At 40.0% G+C, this 22564-nt stretch overlaps 2 protein-coding genes across 10 annotated transcripts; one reads left to right on the top strand and one right to left on the bottom strand.

The window, feature by feature from the left end:
• Positions 1–256: 256 nt before the first annotated feature.
• Positions 257–10663, bottom strand: LOC126987810 (cytochrome c oxidase assembly protein COX18, mitochondrial-like). Of its 7 annotated transcripts, none has more exons than XM_050845175.1 (7): positions 10348–10662; positions 6584–7181; positions 4205–4342; positions 3095–3242; positions 2491–2615; positions 1759–1872; positions 257–572 (listed from the first exon to the last, which is right to left on the bottom strand). In XM_050845175.1, the coding sequence occupies exons 2-7, from the start codon at positions 7169–7171 to the stop codon at positions 387–389; spliced, it is 1299 nt and encodes a 432-aa protein (XP_050701132.1). In that variant the 5' UTR covers positions 7172–7181; positions 10348–10662; the 3' UTR covers positions 257–386. The 7 variants fall into 7 exon arrangements, with proteins under 7 accessions (XP_050701132.1, XP_050701136.1, XP_050701131.1 ...); XM_050845179.1 differs by having other exon boundaries at positions 6584–6884; XM_050845174.1 differs by having other exon boundaries at positions 10422–10662.
• A 7477-nt stretch (positions 10664–18140) lies between these two features.
• On the top strand, positions 18141–22487 carry LOC126987809 (rRNA methyltransferase 2, mitochondrial-like). 3 transcript variants are annotated; one of them, XM_050845173.1, is made up of 6 exons: positions 18141–18253; positions 19505–19765; positions 20403–20542; positions 20918–21060; positions 21624–21764; positions 22194–22487. In XM_050845173.1, the coding sequence occupies exons 2-6, from the start codon at positions 19575–19577 to the stop codon at positions 22347–22349; spliced, it is 771 nt and encodes a 256-aa protein (XP_050701130.1). In that variant the 5' UTR covers positions 18141–18253; positions 19505–19574; the 3' UTR covers positions 22350–22487. The 3 variants fall into 3 exon arrangements, with proteins under 3 accessions (XP_050701130.1, XP_050701129.1, XP_050701127.1); XM_050845172.1 differs by having other exon boundaries at positions 18192–18354; XM_050845170.1 differs by lacking the exon at positions 18141–18253 and adding an exon at positions 18457–18624.
• Positions 22488–22564: the final 77 nt, after the last annotated feature.

The following is a 22564-nucleotide window of genomic DNA, read 5'->3' as shown; positions in this document are numbered from 1 at the left end:
TTTTAATGCAGAAATTTAAATGTTTTGGTCTATATATTCCATGTATTTTCCAAAAGAATGTGTAAACCAGTTCCTTATTGCACCATATGTAAATCCTTAGCAGTTCAGACAAGCGTAAATTTTTCAAGGCTCTTTAATTTAATCATCCTTATACAGACCAACACTCTCTCTATAATTAAAGTGGATGACATTGGAATGCTAGAAAATATATAAAGTACTTGGCATTGCAATCAGAATGAGGAAATGATATGCTCAATCCCATTAGTGTGATGGTTTTCTTATATAGTTTATTATGAAAACACCAAAATGTTATGTACAATGAAAAATAAATATGAGAATAGAGTTGTACCACTTGAGGTTTGTACAACTTGTTCATGTACACCAGCTCAATCCTGTGCAACTTTCCTTCGTGAAACTTTCTTGAGCAGGTTTGACCACATATATTGATAAGGGTTTGGGGGTTGAGATGTAACAGGAGGCAGCCTCAGCACTCTCTGTAGCCCAGGATGCATAAGGGCCAGATTCTGCGCTAGCCCATAAGCACTTGAAGTCACCCAGTACAGAACCACACACTAAAAAGAAAATGAAACTATACTTGCATACTGGATCTGGGTTTGGATTAATAATATACACTAATAATAATAATAATAATAATAATAACAATAATAATAATAATAATCTATCTAATTATACGACAAATATCATGCAGTGTTCAGTGATTTAAAAAGTTGCACTGCCGGGCCTGAATCAAATTTTAAATAACTGCCTCTATGATGTATCTGTTAGCATGTCTATCTATAAATCAGTGGCCCCAGATTTGATCCTGAACTGGGAAAATCAGCTCGCAGTTCTCCCTTTCAGACTGGTAGATAATGGATACTTGAGGAACACTTGGGGAAGATAGACTGTGGTAACCCAGATGCCATACTTGCCCTGTGTACCATGGTAGTGTTTCTTACCCACCACAGACTCAAGGGCCAATGAAACAGAGGTGAACACTATAAGGGCCACTATCACAGTCGTTTTGTTTGTTTTGATCGTTACCAATGGCTGTTATCGCTGCTATAGTATTTCCGGTTAAAACTGGCCGATGGGGTAGTGGCGGCTGCGGGGTTAGCCTAGCCCCGCACCTTACCCCACACTCTAAACGCCTCTCGCTTCCTCTGCAGCCGCCACTACCCCATAGGCCAGTTTCACGTGGAAAACTATAGCGTCGATCAGCGCCATTGGTAACGATCAAAACAAACAAAACGTCTGTGAAAGCGGCCCTTAGTCCACACACAGCTTAGCGTATGCCCTCAACTTTACCTTTGTGCTACAGAATATTAAAAAAGAAATGTTAGCTATTAATGCATAGCCTGTGTACAACCAAGATTGATGCAGAAAAGTTAAGAAGTTAGAAAATTACTAGTAAATTGTATGTAATTAACAGCAGCTGGTAGAGGATAAACAGCTGGATATGTTACAAAACACAAAAAATATTGAGAAGTGCCTTTCTATGATTGCCATTACCTGTTGGGGCATGGCACTTCAGCTCAGTTCAGTAACATAAGTACTGAGCACAACAGTCTAAAAGAAGTGTGAGCAAATAAATGAAGTGATCTGACAATGGTCCAACTTTTACAAATATGTGAAAAAATGGTTGTTGTCACCACGCTCTCATATGCCTGTGACGTTTCATGCAAACAAACAAACAACCCTGAGTTTTACACCACATACCAAAATTTGAAGGCTTTCTCCTGAGTCACAAACACTTACCGATGGCACAATGGCTGCAATAGGAATCATGGCCACACTAATCACCCTGAAAAAATTTGTAGCTATTTTCTGTATTCTGGATGACGTTTCCTGTTTTCTGCTCAATACATTTACCTGATTAAAAAAACAAAAGAACAAAATTAAGAGTTGTGATGTATGAGATTGTCACTAACCATAATTGATAGTTTTTCAGTATCTTCTGCATTCTTTTCATGGAAGAAGCATTTTTCTATCATTATTTGTTTGCCCTTGGCCTGCCTCTATCATAAAAAATAATAATTTACAACAAAGCTATTCATTTTAAACCTATATTTCAACTTATACTTCTTCAATTAACTTTATTCATCCTGTCAAGCTTAGGTCAGTTGATAGTTAGACTTGGATTATAGAATGCCTGGAGTGTATGTGACAAGCTGTTTCTAGGGGCAAGCACTATATGGGAGGCACATCATGGAATTTTTGGAGTTTATTTATTGCAACTTGATACAAAAAAAATAATTATGTACACTTGTTAATGTGGCAGAAAGGAATACGTCAGTTGATAGTTAGACTTGGATTGTAGAATGCCTGGAGTGTATGTGACAAGCTGTTTCTAGGGGCAAGCACTATATGGGAGGCACATCGTGGAATTTTTGGAGTTTATTTATTGCAACTTGATACAAAAAGATAATTATGTACACTTGTTAATGTGGCAGAAAGGAATAGTGGCCACTCACTGAATGTAGCTCTTACCTCTGTAATGACGAGATTGATGAGGCCCATTGCTACAGGCAGAATAAGTGAGTGATCCACATCAGTGAGGTTTGGTATCCATGCTATGCCTCCAGTGCTCAGCTCCAGGAATAATATCTGAGCAGCTGTAATATAAAAACCACATGTGATAAGCAAAAGTTAAATAAAATGTATTGTAAGCACTCCTGTAAAAGTCAGACTCATGTAAGAGTTAACCTCACCCCCAATTTAAGTATGTTGGACCTGAAGAATAAATCAAATCCCCTAGACAAATTATTATTATTATTATTATTATTATTAGTCGTAGTAGTAGTAGTAGTAGTAGTAGTAGCGTTGAATATCTAGACTATAAAGGCTGAAGCTTAACTTGAGCTTAAAGTAAGATTTAAATACTAGATGTCAAGAGTATTAATTTTAACAATGAAGGAGACTGGCAAAAACAAAACAAGACAAAAAGAACAAAATGACCACACCATCACTCCATATAAAGGAGACAGAAAGTAGCCACACTGTATGATCTAATTATTATACCAATCCGTTAAAAATATGTCATTAGGTTAAAAAAAGAAAACAGAATGTGTCTAGCACCCTCACAACCACCCACCGGCATCCTGTAGAGGCATCATGGAGGCCATGTTTCGGAAGGACACAGACATGCAGATCCACAGGGGAATCTGAACCCAAAGAAGTGCTGTGGCCTTAAAAGGGTGGCAATTTTCACGTACGATGAGCTCCTTCCATATTCTCTTGGCCTGGTGAACAAAAAATGCTTATTGTACAAGGAGAGCATAAGACAAAGGGTGGCAATTTTCACGTACGATGAGCTCCTTCCATATTCTCTTGGCCTGGTGAACAAAAAATGCTTATTGTACAAGGAGAGCATAAGACCTTTTAGTATAATGACATTAAGACCTTGAAAGAAATGGTCAGGCATGTGATGAATCTAGAGAGCAGTGTTGATTTCTGGGGCCATAACTGAGATTAAGTTTTGGGTATCCTTATTGTAACACCTTTATTAAGTAGGGTAATTAAAATATCTTAAATTATCACATATCAAGTTTCAATATTCCTAGAAAAATAAATATTAGGGTAATAATCAATTCCTAAAACAACAAATTATGATGAGCCATGAAACACTACAGTGCAGATCCAGCCAACAAAAAATAAATAAATAAATAAATAAATAAATAAAAGAGGATAGCAATGGAATGGAGTTCTTTTGGTAAATATAATATGAACAGCAACGTACAACTCCCCCTTAAAGCATAAAGAAATGTGATCAGTGTATCCTGCCGGTCCTTACACATGGTTCACAAATGTGGCGCCTTGCAAGATCACGAAAAGAGCTTAGGATGCAAAGAAGTATGGAAAGAAGTGTGCTGGATATAACATGTAGAGACAGGAGGCAAGCATCATGACTAGGAAACAGAATAGCAACCCAGAAGCTGTACAAGTCAGGGCAGAAAGAGAATCAGGCGAACAAATTAAATCAGAGCTTTGCTGGAGTGGTTTAGTATAATTACGAACATCAGACAGAGAGGTGGAGGATATTGGAAGAGCCCTTTATCCTGCAGCAGAGTAATAATTGCTGCTGCTGATGATGATGATGATGATGACAAAGGGGCTCTATATTATTCAATGCATAACATTCACCTAAAAACAGTCCAGGTGCAGCAAAGGTGAAGTATCTAAACACAGACAATGAGCCACTAACTGATAGGTTGAACATTCGCCTGGCATGTGTTTCATCCCAGTTGAATTTCTTGATGGCGAAAGCTGTTTCTCCCTTGAGTTCTTTCACCAACCGGTTCATTTCAGGCTTAAGATTTTCTAGTTTTGTAAAGATGTACTTCTGGAAAATCAAATGAATAGATATTAAAGGGTGAACACATTAAAAAAGGGAAATGCTACTCAGACAAACCCAATTTCTTCTTCTTTTTCTTCTTCATTTACTGTCCATCTTCTCCCATTCTTGGGGTCGGACTTGCAGTGATTCTCTTCCATCTTGCTCAGTTTTGTAAATATGAAAGCTTAGTACTTTGAAAAGGCTTGTAACAAAAACATATAAAATTATAAAGTACTGCGAAGGCCATGGCACTTATGAAACTGAGGAGGCGGTGGCTGAGAGGTCAGTGTTCAGGCGTGGTAAGCCCAAGGACCAAGGTTAGAGTCTCACTGAAACACACTGACAATTTTCAACCCTCGCTGAGTGGTGGAAGATTACCCACATGCTGCCCAGATCTTCAATTGACCCAAACTTCAGCAATTTCATTCAAGTGGAGCACTGGGGGGCAGCACGGGCCAACCAAGTCATATACCACAGCAGCCATTATAAATAAAATTTGCCCGCGCCACTAACAGGCTGGGATCATCCAAGAGGCCCCTTACGAGAACCTATGACTGTTATAGGCAGCACCTAAAGTAATAATAAAATAAAAATAAATATATCTAACCTTGAAGCATGTTTATTGATTACACCCTCTAAGCTTTTCTATACTCTCATTAATGGGTGACCACAGTGCTCCCTTTTACCTCCAATCCATAAACTGGTGCTATACACTGGTCCTCTCACAATCTTACCCTCTATCCTTTTATAAGGACATACTGTAAAGCCACAATGGTCCTAGTTTCTAATGCCCCATATGCTCTTCCCTTGTTTGCTTCACACTCTAGTCCTCTCCCAATCCTACCCTTTCTGTCTGCCTCTCTCTTTAAGATATTACAAAACTTGGTCCTCATTCTTATATCCACCTCTACTTACATGTGTGATGGGATTCACTTTCCATCATTGCACATGACATCTGTTTCTTGAAACACACGAGAAATTGATCTATTTAGGAGAATAAATCTTTTTCCAAACATTTAGGCCAGGAATCAAACCCGAGCCCATAAGATGGAAGGCGGACACTTTAGTGTCAAGCCAAAGGGACCCCCATGGCTCAAGGCCTTGGGAGTCTTTATCAGTGTCTTCAAGCCATCACACTTGCCCAAGGAATATACAGCTACCTACTTCAGCATGATGAAAGTCATATTAATACTGTTAACAATTTTAATGTAGTGTTGCCTTACATAGTGCACTACATCATTTAATGTGGATGTTGGGCAAGTGCCTTACTTTCCAAAACATCTTAATGATCTAATATATATATCTGTATTTATTAAAGTATGTTATTGTACACATCCTTCCAAATAGTACACATAACTGGAAAAATAATATCCTGAATAAATGTGCTGAGGTGTTAAAAAAGTAAAATAAAAGCTTGATAATTATCACTCTTGTAACAAGTTATTGGAGGAGGGGAGGAAATACATGAGCTATGGAGGGAGGAAAAATAAACTTCTAAAAAGTTTCCTTGGCTGGGAGTCAAACGTGTACACCTTGCGACCAAAAGAGGTGCAATGACTTTACTGCTTTAGACTTTATGAAGACTTTAACCCGGTAGCAGCGACGGGCCAAATTTGTGGCTTTACCTTGTAGCAGCGACGGGCCAAATTTGTGGCTTTACCTTGTAGCAGCGACGGGCCAAATTTGTGCCATGATATAACCCCCCCCAAAATAGATGATACATAATCTGATCACAAATGCTTTGATATACATTATGAAATGGTTTGTGTGAGGGGTGATTTTTTCTAATTTTTCTCGCTTGGAGGGACCATTAAGAAACATGATCCCTGCTGCTACCGGGTTAAGCCTTACTGGAGTACTAGGAAGGACCCCTAATGGTGCAGTGTGAAATTCTGAAGTGATATCACACCTGCTTGGTCCATTGCACTTTTACTTGAATACATAAGATTTTTATACTTCAGCCAAATATTTGCAAGTATATTGTGTCTTTTACTGATATAAATATTAACTTGATGCCATGTAAAAACTGGCAAACACACACCATATATAGTATTCATGTCAAGATTGATAAGAGGTACAAGTTGACCCCTTCTGAGGCAATGCTATGTTTGACTGGGGAATATTTATCCTTGTATAAGAGCATAGCACCCTATACAAGTTGGCCTCCTAAAACTTGGCCAAAAAAATCATTATATTTTTTTTTACAAAACAATATAACCTGTGGCATCTTACAGTAGTTGTTCTTACCTGATACACAGCCAGAGGGAATGTGAGAGCAGCGCGCATCAGGATGGTGGAGAGAATAATGGAGCTCCACCAGGGCAGGTGAGAATAATCATGGATAGCCTGCAGCCCCTCCATCAGGCTTGCCACAAACTGTGACTCACCCAAGGCCCTGAACCAGCCTGCCTGCTTGAGGGCAAGGCTGTCCACCCATGCCAGGGACAAGTGTCGCTGCGGGATTGTAACTGGCAACTGGTGTTTAGTAGGTGTGAGAAGTTTCCTTGAGCAACCTCCATATGTGCGGTTCCTATCACTCGCTGCAAAACTGTAACAGCGTATCAGACTGACTCCTGATCTTTGTGTCTGAAGGGTGGTGTTTTGCGTGAATAAATACTTCCCTGAGGCATGATTATAAAAACAGGTGCCTGTTCTGCTTTGTAATGAGTGACTTTGTATATAATTACTACTAATGTGCACACTTTTCACTTTCTGTGCACTTATGGTACAGGATCTGCTTAATGTAATAGAGGTGTGAGAGTGCATGTGAAACACTGCAGGAGGTAATTTCATGTGAGCCAAGGGAGCATGTGCTGCTTTATTTATTAGCAGCATTGGTGTTAACCTGTAAGAAAATAGAAAGAAATGCACATTACAAGTTTTTTACATCCTAAAATGTAAACAACTGCTTTATATAAAGCTTTTAGTAACTATAGAAAATAAACAAATACTGCATTAATATATATATATATAGATATATATATATATATATATATATATATATATATATATATATATATATATATATATATATATATATATATTTTTTTTTTTTAATTCTTGGGTCAAGAAGGTTGTCAGAAAAATAACTCTCCCAATTCATATTGATTTCTATGAGAATAACGGATTTGTTATTCTCATCCATGGTGCAATGATTAGCATGCCTAGCTATGAATCCCTGCCTGGCCAGTTGGCCGCTGTTTGTCTTCCTTTGGGTAGAGAAATGGGTTTTTTGCATTAGTTTTATTTTCCTCAAAAAAATCTCCTGAAAATTACAAATCTGTTGGTGAATATTTAACTTCATGTGATTACTCGAATTGTTGCTTCCTTGCGATTCTTATATGCCTTATTTTCTCCGTCTTGGTGAAGATGTCATAAAAAAAAATCAGAAATTTATTTATAGTTTTGTATGCTGTTATTGTGCTCCTTTTACACACTTTCTTCATGTATATAGTAAATAGAATAAATACATATCCCTTTATATAACAAATATTGGCAACAGCCGACAGCACAAGGCAGAGATTTCGCCACCGCAAAGCTGGAATGGCACTATGCTATCTCCAGTCACCAGTTCTCATTTTTTATTAGTTTGAAGTCTAATATCTATATACGTAGGCTTCATTCATTATATTTTCAAGTAGTAAACCCAAATATGTAGAAAAAGGAATAAAGCACTTGTAAAATATGCTCGAAATTTTGCAACAGAATTACACGAACATGAATTTTCTCAACAGCCAGGCATGTATATGAAAACATTGCTTTTATGGGTTTCCTTCCTCAGTACTCCTGGAGTAATGAATTAAAGCTACAAACATAAATGGATGCAACTTAGCTAACCCGGTAGGTGCAGGGATGTTTCTTAGAGGCCCCTCTAAGCGAATTAACCTCTTCAGTACCATGACGCAGTATATGAGTCATTTCATCTCTCGAACCATATCCTAGAGACGCTGTATGTGCGTCATGGTCATTGGACTATTCTACGTAGTCTGTAAAACCAGGATATGGCATGGAGGTTATGTTTTGTCTGCTTGTATTGAAGGGGTTAATGAGAAAAAATCATCGCTCATGCAAACTATTATATTATACTTATGTATCAACGCATTTGTGATCAGTTTATGTATCCTCTATTTTGGGGGGTTCATGTCAAGGCAAGACTTTGGCCCATCGCTGGTATGCGGTAAAGCCACAAATTTGGCTCGTCACTGCTACTGGGTTAAAAGAGGAAAAGTATAAGTACATACTAAACACTTCTTCAAGAGGTACATACTTGCACGAACTAAACATTGCACGGGTCAACCTGATATACCATGACCTAACTTAACTAGGCTAAGATTCGTTTTATGGACAAGCCAATATATATCAAATCTTACTAAACCAACTGATCTTCTGTAAGCATATGTCTTCTAATAACCTTCAAATCTTGTGGAAAACCATAGGAAAGAATGTATAGAGCAAAACAGGTGTAAAAATGCCATGTAATGTGTGTGAACTGGAAACCCACGCAGCCAAGTCCTGCTGAGTAGCCCAATGCAATGAAATGTGAAAAAGAGGGGTCAAGGGGACCAAAGACCCCTTGCCCCCAACTCTCAAATTATGAGGTTCATGTCGAGATTCTGTCTTTTAGTAATCCTGAGGTGGGGGAAAAGGGGGTAAATCCCTCCCATAAGTAAGACCCTATTGGATATTAGCTGTGGTAAGCAGCAGGTTTTAGCTACTACAGGACGCAATGGGTTACCCCACCCCAAGTGGCCATGCAGGTTCCCACACACATTTTATGGCTATTTTCACAATTGTGTTGATCTCTACACTCTCTCCTGTTTTGGGGGAGGTTTAAAGGTTAATAAAAGACATGTATGACAATAGAAGATCAGCTGGTGGTAATACTTTATAGGAAGTCCGCCTCCCCCTTCGCCACTCTAGCCCCCCCTACCCCCCAAGACAAGCCTGGGGAACTGTGGGGAACCGGGGTTTGGGGGGAAGTCAAAATCACTGAAAAATGGGCTTACAAAATTTCCCTAAATGAAGGAAAATTCCCTAGTCTTGAAAGTAAGGAAAGTACTAACTTTATAACCTAACAGCCCCCCTCACCCCCCTCCTAACCAAGGGGGGTTGCATCCCCCCTGGACCCCCCATGTAGGGAATTTTCCTTAATTTAGGGGTTTTTCTAGGGAAATTTTAGAAGCGGGGGGGGGTCCAGGGGGGCGCAGCCCCCCCTTAGTTAGAAGGAGGGTCGAGGGGGACGAAGCCCCCTCGTTAGCAGGTCGCAAAGTTCGGTTGGAGTAGTTTAAATATGCTCCCCACCGAAAAAAAAAGATTTTCCGGCGCATCATACATGTGGGGGGGTCCAAGGGGGGCTGCACCCCCCTTGGTTAGCAGGGGGGCGAGGGGGGCTGTTAGGTTATAAAGTTGGGACTTTCCTTACTTTCGAAACTAGGGAATTTTCCTTCATTTAGGGATTTTTCTAGGGAATTTTAGAAGCCCATTTTTCAGTGATTTTGGCTTCCCCCCCAAACCCCGGTTCCCCACAGCTCCCCAGGCTTGTCTTGGGGGGTAGGGGGGGCTAGAGTGGCGAAGGGGGAGGCAGACTTCTTATAAAGTATTACCCAGCTGGCTAAGTAGAAAATGAGATATCAGCTCATCAAAAAACAAATCTTTGAAGATAATTATATCTAACCTAACCTTGCCTGACCCCCTGCTGCCAAAATGCAATGTGCCAGACTGTGTTCATCAACGTTTTACTTGATTATATTGAAGTTTCCTCAATTTTTCTGGAAGTTATTAGTTATTGCACTGCATTAGGCCTCTTGCAGTCTTCCTATGTTAGCAAGAGTGGGCGTCACGTACCCGTACAGAGAAGGGAAATACGCCCCCGGGTTACCACAGATTATTTATCCACCAGCCTGAATGGGGGGTTGAAGAACTAGGGGAGCTGCTCGCTGACTACCAGGCCGGGATTCGAACCTGGGCCCGCGGATTACTATAGAGTGGATAACTGTTATTCTCGTATCTACCTTGGAACCACACGTTGATGAAGTGACCGGCAGAGTTCACATGCTTATTTTGCAGGTTTAATATGATTGCTTACAGCTGAAGAGGTTGTTATACTGGCTGAAGGCATCCGCTTTCCAAGTGTCCTGCCGTGTCGTGTGTTAGGAGAGAGAGCAGTTGGCCAGAGCCTGCAGGGACACAGGACGTAAATTTGACGTGTCCTGAGTGGGTGTAGCCAAGGCCTGGAACACAAGGCTTCTTTCTTCTTCCGGAGTGTTTTAGGGGGCTAGTTAGGGTACCACAACTTCTTTATCTCCTTCTTCACTAGTGACTCAAAACTCAAGGACACAAGCAAACACCGTAAATATAAAAGTATAACAATTTTTATTTTCACATTATGATTGATTGATTGATAGTTTATTGTTCAATCAAGACTAGAGCTGTATAAATTAATATTATAAAATCTTACGCTTCACTAACGTACCTCAGGCATGCATTCAACAAATTTTAACATGGATAAATTGACATAACGAATAAACTTTTTTATACAAGTTATATGTATGTTTTTTTTATACAAGTTATATGTATATGTGTGACCGAGATGAGGTTTAAATTAAGTTAACTCTCCAAAAACTACTGACATTCGAGATCCTTTCTCATTTTTCTCTTTGCAATGTGCATTGATTCCCCTTTTAGGTAACGGATGTAGACGTCTGTGTCGGTGTAATTCGTAGGGCGGCATCTGGTCGAATTGTAGCAGAGTCCTTCAGTCGGGCACCGCTGAACGGGTACCCGCGCAGCGTTGCCAAGTTGTCGTACTCATCGCATTGCATTGCCGTGGTTTCTGACCGATAACTATAGCAAAAAACACAAAAAGCATCAATAAATAACAGTTTTAACGCTAACTTTAATATTCTATAGTTGTTTCTGTGGTTGCGGCAGTCTTCGAGCCTAAAAATGATAAATGAAATGTTCAGGAGTACATCAATTTGGCAACGCTGTACCCGCGTCGTCACCAAATTCTCGTCCCGCAAACTGTCGTACGCGCCCAGCTCCTCCTCAACCAACACCGCTACAAGCATGGGCTCGCATTTCAGCACGGATTGCTGCATTCGATCTTGCATCCTCACTTTTTCCTCATCAGGCAAGGCGGTGGTGTTTCCCTCCATCGTGTTGTTGGGAACCTTCTTGAAGGATGGGTCACACGAGTTGTGCCCTTGCCGAGTGACCTCTTGCAGCACGATAACTGTTACAAGGCCTACAATTATAATAACCGAGAGGTAGAAAGCCCATTTATAGGTGATTTTGGGAAACTCCATCTTAGTGTGTACAGACGTGCTTCCTCTTCCAAGGTTGGGGTGCTTCTGGGGCTGGGGCTTGTGAGCGCAAGAAAGGTACCTTCCTTGTGTGAGCGAACACTACACAACTTCAGCGCAACCTGTAGAGTTGCCAGATTTCTGAAACTGGAAAAGGCTAGAGAGTAGAGACAGCAAAATAACAGTAAAAAAAGGCCAACTACATCATTGACAAGGACAAAAAATATGCAATGAATAGACCAAATTGAATTTATTGGGGCCAATTGCTAAAAACAAGCAAAAATATAATATTTTGGCCTCAGGAAAGTCAATCTGGCAACTGTTATTACATATTATAATATTAATTTATACCGCTCTGTATGATTGTGGTATTTGTAATACAGAGGTAGCTATTGATGCACTAGCTGTTGAATGTGATCTGTGCAAGATATGGTGCCACATAGCTTGTGACAATATGCCCATAGAGATGTACAACTACATGGTGAAAGCGAATCAACAGGTAACCTGGTACTGTATTAATTGTAAAAGAGGTGGGGCCAAACTCCACAAAGCTCTTAAAGAGTTAAGGGAAAGAAACAAGGAGGTGATTGATCGGCAGACTGTGCTTGAAGGCAAGTTTGGAGACGTAGTAGATTATGTTAATGAGCAACGGAATACACTGAAAACTATGGAGACCAGACTGGGTACTGTAGAGGCTCAAGCACTAACTTTGGTAGAGAAAGTGGAAATAAACACTAAGGACTGTGGTAACCTGGAGGGTAGGCTAGGCAATCTCGAGACTAAGGTGGTAATAGTGGAAGACAACTTAAACAAATGTCTTGACAAAAAAACTAGGGACAACGAATCTGGGACAAATGAACAAGGACCATCACTCCGGGATATAATGAATGAAGAAATGCAACAGTTTCAGAAAAAAATGGAGGAAAAGGAGAAAAAGTTGAGGGAAGAGGTTAAAGCAAACCAAGATAAAAAAAATCAGAGAACATAAGGATGAGGAAGCCAGGAGGAACAACATTGTAATATATGGTGCTCCGGAGAGTAAGGAGAAGGATCAAAAAGATGGGATGATGACCATCGATTCATAGTGACGTTGTTCCAGGACACAATGGAATTAGATATGAGAAGCATTGGTCCAAAGAGAATGTTTAGGATGGGCAAATTAGATGAAAATGCTGAGAGACCTAGACCTCTTCTGGTGGAGTGTGATACCTTGGTAGCCAAAAATGAAGTGTTCCAGAATACAGGAAAGCTTTCAGCTAAGGATGAGTACAAGGGCATATACCTGAAACACGATCTTACATGGACCCAGAGGAATAGATTCAAAGAGCTTGTGGATGAAGCTAAGAAAATGGAATCAGAAGATGAGTCAGGAAATTTTATATTCAGAGTGAGAGGTCCACCAGAGAAAATGGTAGTGAAAAAAATAAGGAAATTAAGGTGATTGTCAGAGCTAAAGGTAATAGGAACTTAAAGGAAAATAGGGGTATACTGAAGTCAAATAGGGGAAAACAATTCTCATGTTGGTACACGAATGCGGATATATTGACAAATAAAATGGAAGAACTACGGGTGAGGGTTGGACAAGAAGTGCATACACCAGATTTTATAATGATTAATGAAGTAAAGCCTAAGAACTTTAGATATATTGTAACAGAGGCAGAACTTAAAATAAGAGGGTACAATATATTCACTAACTTATCTTGCAATGATGGAAGAGGGATTATAATTTATATTAAAACGGGTATGACAGCAAGAGAAGTGATATTTCGGACAAACTTTCGGGAGTCACTATGGGTTGAGTTACAGCTTGAAAAAGAAGATGTGCTTCTCATAGGATGTGTCTACAGAAGTCCTATTAGTGACCAATTAAACAACGGTAATTTAAACAAACTTTTAAGAAATGTCTCGGAGTATAAGGCAACTCATACTCTTATTACAGGGGATTTTAACTATCCTAAAATAAATTGGGACAACTGGACAACAACTGGTGAGGAACATAGTGAGGAATTCAGATTCGTGGAAACCCTCAGAGACACATATTTGTTCCAACATGTTACAGGACCTACAAGAGCAAGAGGGAGTGATTGTCCAAAACTATTGGATCTTGTTCTTTCCAATGAGGAAGGAATGGTAGAAGACATGAAGGTATCTTCCCCGCTAGGAAAAAGTGACCATAGCATCCTAGAATTTCAGTACAATGCCTACACAACTAATAGCACCACACTCCGAAAAATCTTCTTATATGACAAGGGTGATTACAATGGTATGAAAGAGGAAATAACTCAAGACTGGAAGAACTCAATTCTATCTTTGAGAGGAACTGAAGAGAAATGGTGCTTATTCAGAGACAAGCTTAAAAATCTGGAAAGTAAGTTTGTACCAGTGAAAATGTTTAAAGAGGACAATGACAGAAAGGAAAGACATACCCCTCTAGACCGTGAAACTCAAGAAGCTATAAGGAAAAAACACAGATGTTGGCAAAGATATTTGGAGACACGGGAAACAGATAAATACCAAATTTTTGCTCGCCAAAGGAATAAAGTAAAGAAACTAGTTAAAAGATCACAGAGGATCAAGGAGCAAAGAATCACCAGGGAAGTAAAATCAAACCCTAAGAAATTTTGGAGATATGTCAAAGATAAATTAAAAACGAAGACGGGAATAGGAGAATTGAGGGAAGAGGTAAGCGGGGAAACACAGTATGCCAGATCAGATATTGACAAGGCACGAGTGCTCTCCGAATTCTTTGATAAAGTTTATACTGTGGAGCCTGACATAGGAGACAATCAGGACCTACAGCTTATGGACACAACAATGATCAGACAAATACCTGACAGCACAATTCACATAGATGAGGTGAGAAAACAACTACAGAAACTCAAAACTGACAAGTCCCCGGGTCCCGATTGTATCCACCCAAGAATCCTGACCGAGTAGAAAGATGAGCTGGAAGGTGTAATATTGGATATTTTTAACTCGTCACTGCATGAAAGTAAATTACCAAGTGACTGGAAGACTGCCAATGTTAGCGCAATATTTAAGAAAGGTGACAAGACTGAGCCAAGTAACTATCGACCAGTAAGCCTGACTTGTGTGGTGTGTAAGATTATGGAGGCAATTGTGAGAGAGAAAGTAATGAAACATTTGATGGAGCAAAAGTTACTATCATACAAACAGTTTGGTTTTATCCCAGGACGATCCACGGTTCTACAAATGCTTCATGTGATGGATGAGTGGACAAAAATTTTAGATGAAGGAGGTGAGGTGGACGCGATTTATATGGACTTCCAGAAGGCCTTTGATAAAGTGCCTCATCAACGTCTCTTGAAGAAGGTAGCAAACTATGGGATAACAGGAAGCATATACCAATGGATATCAGGTTTTCTAAAAGAGAGAAAGCAGAGAGTTCACTTAAAGGGGGTATATTCTAAATGGAGTAAAGTAGTGAGTGGAGTTCCACAAGGCAGTGTGCTGGGACCAGTCCTTTTTGCCCTATATATTAATGACCTGCCAACGACCGTTAAATCAAGTCTTTATCTATTTGCGGATGACACAAAAGTGTACAGGAGGATCGCATCACTACAGGACCAGTGCTTACTGCAGGAAGACCTAGAACACCTCATGAAGTGGTCGGAAGATAATCTGCTGCCTTTTCATCCGGAGAAGTGCATACACCTCAAAATACACAGCAGGCATCGAGCTACAAGGGACACATCATACTATCTCGGAGGGGAAGGGCCAGGTAGACAAGAGGTTAAGAAGGTTGCGAGAGAGAAAGACCTGGGAATTACTACTGACGAACTTTTGTCATTTGAAGGTCACATGTCCGAAAAAGTCAACAGAGCCAATCAGGTAATGGGGCTAATACGACGTACATTTGCTGCTCTGGATGTTACTACTTTTAGATGTCTCTTCAAGTCCATGGTAAGACCTCATCTGGAATATGCACAATCTGTTTGGTCTCCCTACAAGAAGAAGGACATCTGCACAGTTGAAAATGTTTTGAGGAGAGCCTCTAAGTTGGTACCAGGGATGAAAAATCTTTCATATGAAGATCGTCTGAAACAGCTAGATATACCAACAATGGCATACAGACGAGCAAGGGGGGATATGATTGAGGTATATAAAATCCTCAATGGAAAATATGATGAGGAGGTAACCATACATTTGGAGAGGCACACAGGACCAACACGAGGAAACAACTTGAAACTTAGTAAGACTAGATCTAGGACTCAGAAGAGGCAAATGTTTTTCAGCTGCAGAGTTGTGGACGCCTGGAATAGTCTTCCTAATGATGTCATAGAGGCAGTGAGCATAGCATCCTTTGAAAAGCGATTGGACAAGTTTTGGGCGGATCAACCAATCAAGTACAATTGGGAGGAGAAATTAATAACCACCAGTGCCCACCACCGTAGTATAAGTTTAAACAGTGACGACACAGAGGATCTGGATATAGAGGCCTAGTAGGCCTGCGTCCAGTATTTCCGTAAGGTAACGTAAGGTAAGGTATATGATGCAATGTGGTGCAATCCCAAAGAGTAGAGTGCATGGCGATGAAACTGTCAGCAGCCATATTGCTGTGCCCACTTCATCCAGAGGACTACACACACTCCGTTCCCACCTGACTTTCTTACCCCCTCCCCCCCATTGTTATTAAGAAAAGATAAGTTAATACCAAATATAGTCTATTCATTTGGGCAAGGCCACTCACGGTAGCTTAGTCCAAGGAAGGTAAAGAAGAGGTAATGTCACTCGCATAGAACGTGAAGAACCAAAATTCGAAATGAGCTTTTTTATTAGGAGCTCTTGGATGCTTTTAATGTTATAAACTATTAAAATAAAATAAAATAAGATGACGATTTTTTGTTATTTATCGTATTAAGCAATTGTTATTGAATAAAAAATAGAAATAGAAATGTTAATGAGAACCCATCGTGGACGGTGATTGGCTGGCGTCACGATTATGCTCCGGCCGGGGCTCCGGCCCTTCATCAAGCCTTAAGCCCCGCCCCCTTGTTGCAGCACGACGGCAACTTCCTTGGCACGACGTTTTATCGCACTTGTTTGGTGTTTTTTTCCACATTTTTTTGGCATGGTGTCGTGTGCTGTAGCTACCTGTGTATTCAGATGGAAAAACAAGAAGAAATATATAAGCTTTCATTCATTTCCAAAGACCAAAAAACTAAGAAAAAAATGGATAGAAGCGTGCAAAAGGAAAGACCTAAATAAATACAATGACATAAAGAAAACCCACATGATCTGCTCAATGCATTTTAGTGCTGCGTGTTTTCATTTTCATACAACATATGAAACCATAAAACTATCAGTATTACCACACTCCTGCCCAACACTAAACCTGCCAGGACTGCAGCGCACCATTAAGAACTTCATTTCTTATGAGGAACACATAGAGTGAGTATTAATATTATTAATCAAAACATACAGCTACCATGACTGGGTACAGATCCATCCACTGTACTATAAGCTGGAGATGTTTGCTGAATAAAGCGTCAATCATATCATGGTCATATAGCGACAAGGTGATTTTAATTGAAGGTTGCAATGATATTGAGCACCCCACACCATTATTATTATTATTATTATTATTATTATTATTATTATTATTATTATTATTATTATTGGCATAGCTGGGTCATGTTATATCAATGAAATACACTAGGGCAGTGATAGTCAACCTGGGTGCATGGTGCACCCCAGGGTGCATGATTTTTTTCAAAGGGTACATGGAAATAATGGGGTACATGGAGGGGTACATGACAAGGCTAGTGTGTACAAGAATGCACACTACGAAAAGGTGTTTTAGGAAGAAAATTGTAAGTGTAATGTAAGAAATTAATTTAAATTGAGATTATAGTATTAAAAATATGTGTATTATATTAGTATATTACACTCAGTATTAACTATAGTTACTATACACAGTATAAAGAGCCATTCCCCCCCAGATAGGCAGATACTGCCCCAAAGTGTGGGGAAAAGTATGAGGAACTTTTATTTATATATTTTCGGTCTTAAAAATAAAAAACAATGTGATTTTTTTTTTTTTTTTTTTTTTTTTGTCGACGGCGCTAGGGTACATGAATTTTTCAAGAGCTCCCGGAAGGGTGCATGATCTTAGAAAAGGTTGAAGAACACTGCACTAGGGGACACTCGATAGCAAAAAGTTAAAAGATAGTTTAGTCACCGCAAAAAGAGAGCAGCTGGAGTTAAAAAAAAAACTTACTTATTCGATAGGTAACTCTCCGAAATTATTGTTTAACGCTAAAACGTGAACATAAATTGTATCTTTATACATAAATTACCGGTGATTTTAGTGAACCTGAGAGAGAGAGAGAGAGAGAGAGAGAGAGTGTTTTATGCATTCGCCACGGAGCCTGCAACAAGGGGGCGTGGCCAAGCCTGGCTAGGCTAAAGAGTTGCCAACGAGTGATTTCCTCCCGCCGCGCATGACTCTACCTCTTCTTTACCTTCCTTGGCCATCCCAACCCCCAGGCAGGACAGAAAGTTGTGTGAATAAGAAGGGAGGAACGAGAGGAGGAGGACCTAAGAAGCGATACAAAGCGTTACAGGTCAAAAGAAGAAGAAGAAGAAGAAGGTTTATCCCCGAACCTGGTTCCGGGTTTTGTGTCAAATGGAAGATGCTATAAGTGTTTAGAAGTCCTCGCCAGCACTCTCAAGTTAATACCAAAGTTAAGAGTAGGTATTAGGCAAATAGTTGTTGAGGATACACTTTGAGAGTGAAGTTAATACCAAAGTCGAAAGTTAATACCAAGTTTAGTATTAATAGTTGTCGAGGATACGGGCCCTGGCTGGGGAGAAATCCCGAGCCACCTGTGACATCAAGATCAAGATCAAGCCGGGGAAGCTGTACATTCCTCATTTACATCTACATTTCTATGGCCAGGTCGTAAATAGAGGCTACAGCAGCAGTAATGTAGCACCCCATCGGTGTTATCATACACACGAGTGAGTGAGATAATAAGAAAAAAGTAGTGACAACCACTAGTGGGAGTAGTATCTTTTTGAAAATATCTAAGGCTATCATCATCATAGGTTTTTGCCATTAACTTCTGATGTAGTGTGTAGTCATACATGAATGTTTGGGGAGAATGAGGCCACTTCCCGAACAGTTACTGGCAGCGGGCTTTTTATATCCTCTTGTCCCCTCCCCAAGGTAAAACGTATACGAAAATGCATTATAATACTAATTCTTTCACGTGCTAAATTACTACGAATATTGGTTTGGAGTGGTTGTTCTTAAGTTTTGCCGATCTGGGTTGTCAGTTTCAAAATATAGGGAGAATCCTGCTAATTGTATTGTGGAATGTGGAAATGAAGGTAGCCTTATCTGCCGCCACTGACAGCAACAGGGCAGGGCAAAATGCATGACAAACTTTTCATAAACGATCAAACTCAACAGATATAACAGAACTAAATTTAACTTAACAATGTAGCCTGACCTGTTACCCCACTGCCAAAATATTATATGCTAGACTGCACTCATTAACTTTATACATCTATATTTTAAAGTTTCCTTAGTTTTCTGGAAGCTATTATTTACTGCACTTCACTCAAAGAAATAAAATACAACACACAATGTCAGTATTAACCTCATGCAGGATGAATGTTGTCATTTCCATGTAAGCAAATGCATTTCCATTGTGAGATATTGATTTGGGGTGGTCAAGCGAGTCTTGGCCAGGACCACATGTTACCTTCTTGAGATACATGGATTTTTTGTAATACATGAAAATCAACAAGAAAAGTGTGTCATCTACCCTGAGTAGCATTACAGTGAAATTAAAAAAAAATAATAATAATAATAATGTTTATCATTGTTTTCTAGATGGTGCTACAAGTACAAGATCTGTTGAAGTTATTGCTGCAACACCACAGCCAGTGACGCCTCCTCCAATATGGTGCATGGCGCTGTGTTGACACCAAGGCTGGCTGGCATAGCACCCATTGTCGCCTGTCTCCATACCTCATGTGCTGCCTGCAAGGTTGTTCCCAAAAACTTGAAAGGAAAAAGCAAAAGTTCACAAGATTGGTTGACTAGACAGCTCAATGATCCCTATGTAAAGCTGGCCAAGCAGCATCAGTACAGGTAGGGTGTTTCCCAGTCTGTTCTCACCATTCCAGTCGGTATTCCTTCTCCCAGCAGAGTGTATCTGTCAATCTGTCTGTACTATTCCACAGCAACATGAAACATATAGTGTGGAAACTGGCTAAAACACATGCTATTGATTCTTAGCAGGTTCCACCCTCTATTTTCATTATTATGGGTATTTAGATTTTCCATAGGTTCCATTGGTAAAATGTATTGCAAATCATGAATCCAAATAGCTAAAGCTCATGTATGCACCAAATTCTCACACTGTTTGGGACTCTACTGTAGTTGTTATAGTGACCTGTAATAATATAGGCTAAGAGCATGGTGTGCAGTGTGTGGTTGCAGGGTCCAGGTGTTTCAAGAAGTTTGGGAACTTTAAAGATAATCACAATCTTCAGGTCACACCTCCACAAAACAGAGAACACATGATACAAGCTTGTTGGCATGATCTCTATTTTAGTCATGACTCTACTGAATTAAAATGTCTTTAACTAAGATAGAGGGAGTAGTGGTAATGTACTGTAGGGAAAAAGGAAAGAGTAGAAGGAATAAGGGGTATCATGGTTAAAGAATTTGGGGAGCCTCTGTTGTAATGGCTATGATTATATCAGTGTGCACTATGTGATTACAGGGCACGCAGTGCCTTCAAGCTTCTGGAGATAGACAAGCGTCAGCGTCTGCTGCGGCCCGGCCAGGTGGTGGTAGAGTGTGGCGCCTCACCGGGGGCCTGGACACAGGTGGCTGTGGCAGCCGTCAACAGCCTCCCACATGGAAAGTATATACATGCACCCATCTGTATAGATACTGTGTGTCTTTCATAACAGATTGAGTGCAGATCATGGTGTTCAGTGAGAAATAAAATTTATTGAAAAAATAGAAAAATTATCTTAGCACTTAGAAATTTTCCATACAAAGAAATATAAAAAAGATTAATATCCTTTATTTGGACAGGCATGGAGTCTAGTCAATTAAAGTACAGGTGAACCTCACTTTATGAATGGGTTGCATTCCTGAAAAAACAGTTAGTTGAGTGATATTTCACCAATGCAAATTCATTATAACATGGGTTAGAGTTTGTTTACAGGGACCTAATTTTTCAGGATTAAATCACAGCCGCATTGTTAGGATTTTGCTTTGCCCTCACAGTCGGCAACAAGAAACAGGGGACAGTGATTGGTGTTGACCTGCAGTCCATCCACCCGCTGGCCGGTGCCACAATGCTGGGTGGACGGGACTTTACCGCCCCAGAGACCCAGCAGCAGGTGCTAGAGCTGCTCGGAGGAAGGAAGGTAAGGGTAATAACGTGTGTCTGTGCCCTTAGTCCCTTTTTCTCCATCTTAACCTTCAGGTCAATTCAGTGTCAGGTCATTGCTGTGCTTGTTTGGAGGGAAAAACATGACAATAGACCTTCCTTTGTTCTTTATATATGTGGTTACTGGGCTATAGAATTGTTCCATCCTTAGGCAGCCAACCAGGCTTATAAAACTTAGAGTTATCAGACCTTCCCAATGTTTATCAGCTCTTCCAAAATTTTATAAAGCATTGATTAAGCATATTCACTAATTATTGTTAGGCAGTGACAAATCATCTGCCATTTTCATTTTCAACTCTCCAGGCATTCAAATGTACTATACTACTGCTAATTACTTTCTGATTAATGATTATCTCTATAAGAATATGGCAATGAAGCACTCTAATGGGTAAGGAAAACTGATATAGAGACAAGCAGTTGGTCAGTTGGTATCAGTAAATCAGGAACAGGCAGTATTATTTTTTATCATATTTATTGTTTCATAGCTTTTATTCTAATTGTTATTATTGTTGTTATTATTATCATTATCATTTATCGCAGGTTGACATTGTGCTGTCAGACATGGCGCCCAGAGCCTCAGGTATAAAGGACTTGGACCACGAGAACATTGTCAGCCTGGCATACGCTGCACTCAGCTTTGCCGTGTTTAACTCAGCAGTGGGAGGAACTTTTCTGTGCAAGGTAAGACTCTGGGCAACCATAAATGCTCTTGTAAAAATTCTGATGGGACTCACTTTCCAGCACTATACACACACAGCGTCTCAGTGACATGAAACACACAAGAACTTGATCTGTTTGGGAGAATAAATCTTTTTTCCCAACATTTCACCCAGGATTTGAACCCAGGCCCCCAAGACAGTAGGCTGACTAAAAAATTGAGCCAAAAGGATCCCTGTGAGTTGTAGCTAGAGAGGTTTAAAGGACACTATAGTGGAGCTTTATTTGTCGCTGCTCTCAGTTTACAAATCATTTTATTTCCTCTCAATTTTTCTCTGTGGTTTACATGTTACAGTAATTATAAAAGTAACAGATTCTTACTTTCATCCTTCATCCCTATTCCTCCTATTGTGTCTCTCTGTGTATTCATCCTTTGTTCCCTTGCCCCATCAGATCTGGGAGGGGTTCAGGATGCAGCAGCTGGTTGCAGACATCAGAAGCTCTTACAGAACAGTGAAGTTTGTGAAGCCTGAAGCAAGCAGGACAAACTCAGCAGAGATCTTTGTGATTGGAAAAGACTTCTTCCAAGCACAGCAGAATGTAACATAGCATTACAGGGTAGTGAGGGGCTCCATCCAGGCACCAGAAAGCTAGTCAAGATCTGGATGAATGGAGATAGGCAAGAAAATGTTTTGATATGATGCTGTGATACTGCTTCTATATTTCAGTAAAGAACATGTGAACAAATATATACCTTTATTTCCTGCATTACTATAGTCTGTCTAACTATAGTGAGAGCTGCATTAGATAGCTGATTGGACTGT

The sequence above is a fragment of the Eriocheir sinensis genome, chromosome 66 (genome assembly GCF_024679095.1).
Source record: "Eriocheir sinensis breed Jianghai 21 chromosome 66, ASM2467909v1, whole genome shotgun sequence".
Taxonomy (NCBI): domain Eukaryota; kingdom Metazoa; phylum Arthropoda; class Malacostraca; order Decapoda; family Varunidae; genus Eriocheir; species Eriocheir sinensis.
The sequence above is the reverse complement of the archived record's forward strand: the minus strand, read 5'-3'. Positions and strand labels throughout refer to the sequence as shown.